General features: G+C 40.9%; 1 protein-coding gene across 1 annotated transcript; it reads right to left on the bottom strand.

Annotated features, from left to right (window-relative positions):
- Nucleotides 1–4,693: 4,693 nt before the first annotated feature.
- LOC120987449 (zinc finger BED domain-containing protein 4-like) lies at nucleotides 4,694–6,542 on the bottom strand. Its single transcript, XM_040415900.1, is given in 3 exon segments — nucleotides 4,694–4,981; nucleotides 4,983–5,111; nucleotides 5,202–6,542. Coding segments are annotated over 3 exon segments (1,758 nt in total).
- Between the last annotated feature and the right edge of the window lie 1,425 nt (nucleotides 6,543–7,967).

Genomic DNA, 7,967 nt, shown 5'->3' on the forward strand with positions numbered 1-7,967 from the left:
CCAAAATCCAACAAACAATCAGAAAACAATGGCCTATACTATCACAAGCATACCCCGAGATCCCAGAATTTCAGTCTCCCCCCATCACTTGTTACAAAAGATCACAAAACATTAGGGACCACCTCATCCGTGCAGACATTGGACCATTAAATAAAACACCAAAACAGCGTTTTTTACAGAATCCGAAATATGGCACTTTCCCGTGCCTACACTGTGCGCAGTGCTCGAGTGTGATCAAAGGAAACTTTATCACACATCCACACACCGGCAAAAGATTCCCTATCAAAGGATACTACACTTGTGATTCCTCATTTGTCGTTTATTTAATTAAATGCCCGTGCGGACTTTGTTACGTGGGTGAAACCACGCAGCAGATAAGGAATCGCATTTCTAAACATAAATCCACCATCAGGACAGAACAGTTTTTGTTACCAATCCCAGCACATTTCAAAGAACACAATCATCAGATCTCATCCTTACGCTATCAGGTTTTGGAACAAGTCAATACCCCACGGAGAGGCGGCAACAGGATTAAAACATTGAAACAAAGAGAAAGTTTCTGGATACACCGACTGGACACTTTATCCCCGAGAGGCCTCAACCGGGAATGTGACTTTTACTGTGATCTTTAAATATTGAATCTTTAAATATTCATTCTTGGTTTTCGGTATTGTGGACTGATATGGTATCATAATGTTATTTCTTTGATATTAATATGCATATACTTCTCCTTTATTTCAGGCTCCCTAGTTGGATTATAATCATAGTTCATATACAAGTTGGTGAGAAAAAACCCCTTCCCCCCCCCCCTTCCTTTCCCCCGTATTTTTCCTCAACCCTTTTTCCTATTAACCTTTCCCTTTCCCCCCCCCCCTTTTTCTTCCCTCTCCCCTTTTCCCCTCCTCCATCCCTCTCCCCCACCCCTCCCTCTCATCATAGACCATAATATAGTATAAGATTATAGTATGTTAGATACCTATATGCCTAGACACGTATCCACTAAATCTAGAACCATATAATGTGACTATTCGCCTTTTGTTATTTTGTTTTCTTGTTTTTTGTTTTTTGTTTATTTACGTTTTCATCTTGTACGTTCTAGCACGACGAAAATGGAAGCAATCGTCTAATTATCCTTCAAACCATTTTTCCTATATATGTATGTGACCCCTTTTTCTTTACCCGAGACAATTTCCCCCATTCTTCTTAATTAAAACGTCAGCATAGAACCAACTATATATACTCCTCAAAATATCTTCAATATCTTTCTTTACAACTCTTCTTCCTCCTTTCAACCTAATAGCAGACTGATCCCTAGTCTATTATTCCCGTTTTCCAAGAGACAACATGTTATATATTGCCAGCACCAAGCTATCTTCTATTTCTGTCCCAGCACCCAGTGCGCATGCGCAAACTGCGGCCCGCGGTCACGCGGTTCACATGACGTCACTGACGATCATGTGACCGGCTGAACCCGGACACAGGGCAAAGAGCCCACATGACTTCCGGCCTCAGAGTTTAAAACACAGACAAACGTGAGACACACAGCGCCTGCTTCAAACCGTTTGCTACCCGGCCATGGTGAGTCCATATGCGATATTTATATTCCTTCTGCTGCAACAGAGATTTCTTCTTTTTATGCTGATTACACTTACCTAATCTATCCAACACATATAATCTTGATTTAATCTTATGCCCCATTGATTAGTTATGGTTCATGCTTTTAGCCCAGTCCTGATCACTATCCCCTCCTCTCTTAGAGACAGCTTTTGCCTTATCTGTCTTGCATCCCTCTTACTTTACCTACCCCTTACTCTCTCTTTTTACTACAGCCAGAACCTGAGACTTATATGTATGTTTATGCATGTGTATGTACATGTATATGTATGTGTGTGCAGGCATAGCGGGCACGCATATAGACGTACATGTACGATTCATCCTATTCTTATATTGTTTTCCTTTCACCACATGTCAACAGTATATTATGGTCGCCATATATAGACGCTATTGAAAACGTTATATTTATTTACAGATCCCTTGAGAAAGGTCTTTGACAGGACCGAAACGTTGGGATACATCACGGCCTACAAAGATATATTATGCTGATATTACTATGATGGCGCGATCAGTCATATATTGACAAACTTGTGAATTTTTTTGTACCAATAATAAATTTGCAAAACAAAAGACATTGGTGTGCCGTGGATTATCTATACATCATTTACGACTCAAGTCCTCTGCGAGCACCCACCACTATATTAAGGTGTGCGGACTCCACAATTTCCCTCAACTTATCCATTGTGGACATGTCACCACCAAAACCTGTCATCTCATACATTGGGGACATATTGCTAGTGCCCCCAATGTCTGATAGGTTCAGGTCCCACCTCTCGCGTCTATGTCTGTAACGGAGCCCACAAAGTGAAGAAGACTGCTCTGTACCTGCGCAGCCGCCCTCCATTCATTTCTTTGTGACTACTCGTCTATTTCCGTCAGCCCCATAGAAGTGCCTCTTTCCATTCATTTCTTTGGCACTTCCGAAAAATAGCCGAGCGCATTGCTTGGCTATGTTCAGCACTCCCATAGATATAAATGGAGAGCGGCCGCACATGCGCAGTGCGGGCTCCGGTCTAAAGATATTCACCTGTCAGACATTTGGGGGCTTATCCCAGCGATATGCCCCCATTGTATGAGATGGGCCAATACTTTTAGGCTACATTCACACGACTGTAAATGTTTAGCGCACATGACAGAAATGCCTATTCTCGCCTGCGATTGCGGTTAAGAATTGGACATGCTCTATCTTTTTTGCAGGGCTGCGGAATGGAACACCGTGTACTGTCCGCATCTTTTGCTGCCCCATTGGAATGAATGGGTCTGTACCCGTTCCGCAATTGCGGACCCAGAAGTATGGTAGTGCGAATGGATCCCAATTTTCAGTTTTGGACTTAATATATTTGCTAATGTACGCAGATTCCATATATACCCCTCTTACCTCTGGCTGTGCTGTAATTTCAGTAAAAATCGTACTTTTATAATATGCAAATTACTTCACTACCAGCAAGTTGCGCGGTTACTTGCTGGTAGCCGCCGCATCCTCGGTCTGAAAAAACGCCCCCTCCTCCACTTGATTGACAGGGCCACCGAGCGCTCTCATCCTCCAGCTGGCCCGGCCTGCAGCTCAAATCCCGCGCCTGCGCCGTATCAGTCCTCATTCGGCGCAGGCGCTCTGAGAGAAGGACGCTCGCTTGGCTGCTCCTTTCTCAGTGCGCCTGCGCCGATAACGTCAGCCCTACACCCAGAAGAGAAGAAGCCGGCATCGCTGGTAAGGAGGCGGAGAGTCTAGTGACGTCGCTGGGTGCTTGATTTAGGTAAGTATTTGCCTAATAATCATGCAGCCACTACAACCACCAACGAAATGGGGTGCCATTATTTAAAAAAAAGGATATTTAGAGACACTATACCACCAACGCTTATAAATAATATACCCATAATTAATAAATATATATATATATAGAGAGAGAGAGCACATATAAATAAATATAGATATATATATATATCAAACACAGCCATAAATAAATGTGTGTATATATATATACCGTATTATTCGCCCTATAAGACGCACCTAGTTTTTTGAGGAGGAAAATAAGAAAAAAAATATTTTGAACCAATAGGTGTGCTTTTGGTGGGTTTTGAACTAATTGTGGTCTGTGGATGGCGCACTGTTATGGGGGATCTGTGGGTGGCGAACTGTTATGGGGGATCTGTGGGTGACACTTATGGGGGATCTGTGGGTGGCTCTTATTGGGATCTCTGGATGACACAGTTATGGGGGGATCTTTGGATGACACATATATAGTAGGGATCGACCGATATTGATTTTTTAGGACCGATACCGATAATCTGTGAACTTTCAGGCCGATAGCCGATAATTTATACCGATATTCAGTTTTTGTTTTTTTTTTAGAAAAAAAAAAATCCTACACAAATCTGCTGTTAAATTAACATGTTTATTGTTAACATTTAGATTTTTTTGTAAATCTTTCTTTTTCATTGGTGATACGAGTCAAATACAACAAATTGTACCACTTCTTTTTCTTTAAATATCAGTCAAAAGGTAACAACTAACAAGAAAGAACAACAATGTTCAAATGTGGACATCACCTGATTCACCTCCCACCACCACAGGTTGACATGTTTCAAACTGTAGCGTTCTTAGGCTACCTTCACACTTGCGGCAGAGAAATCCGGTAGGCAGTTCCGTCGCCAGTTTTTTTGGCCGGAGATAAAACCGTAGCATGCTGCGGTTTTATCTCTGTCCTGATCAGTCAAAAAGACTGAACTGAAGAGTCAAGACATCCTGATGCATCCTGAACGGATTGCTCTCCAGTCAGAATGCATTAGGATAAAACTGATCAGTTCTTTTCTGGTATAGAGCCCCTGTGATGGAACTCTATGCCGGAAAAGAAAAACGAAAGTGTGAAAGTAGCCTAAGTTGTAACCTCCTGGACATTCGAAACATGTCAACCTGTTATGGTGGGAGGTGATGTCCACAAGATGAAACCTGTGATATGAAATTAAAAATAAATACAATGCAAGTGCAACGGTAAATTTTTCCAGTGCTGGAATTTATCCTTTCACATTTATGTGCCGAGAGCCCGCCTTGGTACACAATGAGAGAATATTTAGAATTTCTTCAATACTTCCAGTTGAGAAGGAGTACATTGTAGTGCAGAAAGCACAACATTTCTGCATGCTCTCCTGTTAAACGGCTTCTGTTCCTTTCGTAGATTGCTGAGACTTCACTAAAAACACGCTCACTAGGTACAGAGGAGGGTGGAGAGCAAAGGTATCTTCTGGCATAAGAAGCAAGGGTTTTAAAGCGTGCCTCATTTTCTTTCCACCACTCAAGTGGATTGTCCTTTCTATTGATCACTGGTTCTTTCAAATAAAGATGAAGCCTCATCATCAAGGCAGATTTTTGGTATAGTTAGAGAATCCTCTACATGAGGCCCCAATAAAACGCTGAACATGGCATCAATTTGGCCATGTTTAAGCCTTTTTTCCATTTGTTTCCTTTTTGGGAATTTGTATGTTTCTGTGGCATCATCAACCTGCTCTTCCAGACTAGTAGTACTAGTAGTAGGCTCTTCCAGACTAGTAACATCAGGCTCTTCCAGATGTGACCTTTCTAGAACCTGCACCTCCTTTTGCATATCTTCTGTCAGCCATTCTTTTGCCTTGCTCAATACATTATCAGAAGAGAAAGCATGATGTTTGAATCGAGGATCTAAAAGACATGCCAACACTACGTTTATATTCTCTTCATACTTCAAAAAACGTTTGTTGAGGCTTTCCTTCATGACCTCCCTAAGCGTTTTAATGCCTCGTGTAGTGGGCCCTTCATTCTCTTGAAGAAGCATCTTCAGAACTCTCACACATGGAATGACGGATGACACACTTGAGTCGTTATGGCTAACCTCTAGGGTCACTTCCTCTATTGGGAGGAGGGTCTGAATCAGATTTGCTACAATCTCCCACTGATCAGCATTAGGGCAAGAATATCCTCCATGTTCACCGGCATAGATGCTAAGAGCTCGCTTCTGTTCCAGCATTCTTTGTAGCATATGGAGTGTGGAGTTCCACCGTGTTGGAACAGCCTGAATCAGGCTGTTTTGGGGCAGGCCAAGGTCTGACTGAATGCACCTCAGTCGGTGCTTGGCAATGAATGAATGGTGGAAATGACTTGCGCACTTCTTTAGCATTGCAATTATGTCGATCACAGCTCTCTGGCTTGACACACCATCATTTACAAGTTGCAGGGTGTGTGCCATGCAGCTGAGATCTGACACTTCAGCAAGCTTCATTCCTTTCACCATGTTTGCTCCGCTGTCTCGAAGCACAAGCAGCACTCGATCTTTGGTTATCCCCCAGTCATCAAGCATGCCTAGAAACATTTCTTTAATGTACTCGCCAGTGTGGGATCCTTGCATCACCTTTGTGTTCAACACCAACTGCCTTTTTGTCCATCCATTATCAATGAAGTGACACGTAAGACTCATTAGTGATTCTGTTGATCCAGACCAGCAGTCGGTAGTGAATGAGAGTGAATTGCCAGCGTCCTCTGGTTGTAACATTGTTTTCACTTTCTGAACCACCTTGTGATGAATCTTTGGCAGCATTTCCGTTCTGTAAAACTTTTCATTTTTCAGTGTGTACCTTGGCTCAACTATGGACATCAAGCGCTTAAAGCCAGAGTCAGACACCATTGTAAATGGCTGGTTATCAGTAACCATCATCTCTGTGATTGCTCTGTCCAGAAGTTGGGATCTTTCATCGGAATTTTGCCACTTTGTGTGTTTCTGAAATAGGTCTTTTATTTTTGGCTGGAGTAAAGTTGGTGTTTGAGATGATTCCCTTTCTTTTTCTGCGTTATTAAATAATTCAACATGATTAATTCTTAGATGGGTCCAAAGATTTGATGTATTCTTTGTTTTTGCACTTGCAGATCCCATGCTCACATTGATTTTGCATGTGTTGCACATTGCCCGTCCTGGGGAGGGTTGACTAAAATAGTCCCAGACTATACTTTTATTTTTTCTTTGTGCATCCACCTGCATTGAAAGAAGAGGGTAACATGACTACTAGTGCTATTAGCCTTTTAGGAACAGTACAGATTAAGGAACAGCGCGCAAGAAATATGTGGAATTGAGGGGGGAGTAAAATATATATAGAACAATAAAAGCTTGTGAGGTGGAGTGTACGATGTAGTATATGAGCTGTGGTGTGTGTATATATATATATTATATATATATATATAACACTGTAGTCTGTAACTGTATATGTATAATATAATGAGGTATACTATATTAAATATATATATACCTCACATATACAGTGTGTTAAACCTCATACTACATCATACACTTCTTAGGCTTCATGGCATGCACACATAGCTGTTTTGGTCCGCATCCAAGCCGCATTTTTGGCAGCTCAGATGCATACCCATTAACTTCAATGGGGCCGCAAAAGATGCAGACAGCACTCCGTGTTCTGTCCGCATCCGTTGCTACGTTCCATGGCCCCGCGAAAAAAATATATAACCTGTCCTATTGTCTGCGCTTTGCGGACAAGAATAGGCAGTTATATTAAAGGCTGAGTGTCCGTGCCGTTCCGCAAATTGCAGAACGTGCACAGACGCCATCCGTGTTTTGCGGACCGCAAAACACACCAAGGTCGTGTACATGAGGCCTTATACATACCTCATATTACACATATACAGTGTATAATACCTCGCTCAAGTCATAACTACATCATACTCTCCTTAAAGTCCTTATATACCTGATAATAGTATACATAATATGTGTGTGTTATATATATATATATACCTCATAGTCATACTATTATACATATACCGTGTGTATTATATACCTCATATTCATACTACATCATACACACATTATAGTATGTAATTGTAATGTGTGTATGATGTAGTATGAGGTATATAATACATATATAACACACTGTATATGTATAATAGCATGAGGTATATATAACACAACTATGTATAGGTATACTATTATCAGGTATATAAAGACTCTAAGGAGTGTATGATGTAGTATGAGCGAGGTATATGATATAATATAACACACTGTATGTGTGTAATATAATGAGGTATAGGAGTCCTTATATATACTAGGGATCGACCGATATTGATTTTTTAGGGCCGATACCGATAATTTGTCAACTTTCAGGCCGATAGCCGATAATTTATACCGATATTCTGGGTATTTTTATTTTTGAGGAAAAAAAAAAATTTCCTACACAAATCTGCTGAAAATTAATGTTTATTGTTAACGTGTATTATTATTTTATTTTTTTTGTAAATCTTTTTCATTTATACTTAATATTTTTGTGTTTTTTTTTTTTTTTACTAACTTTTAGCCCCCTTAGGGACTAGAACCCTTGTC

The sequence above is a fragment of the Bufo bufo genome, chromosome 1, assembly GCF_905171765.1.
Source record: "Bufo bufo chromosome 1, aBufBuf1.1, whole genome shotgun sequence".
Classification (NCBI taxonomy): Eukaryota; Metazoa; Chordata; class Amphibia; order Anura; family Bufonidae; genus Bufo; species Bufo bufo.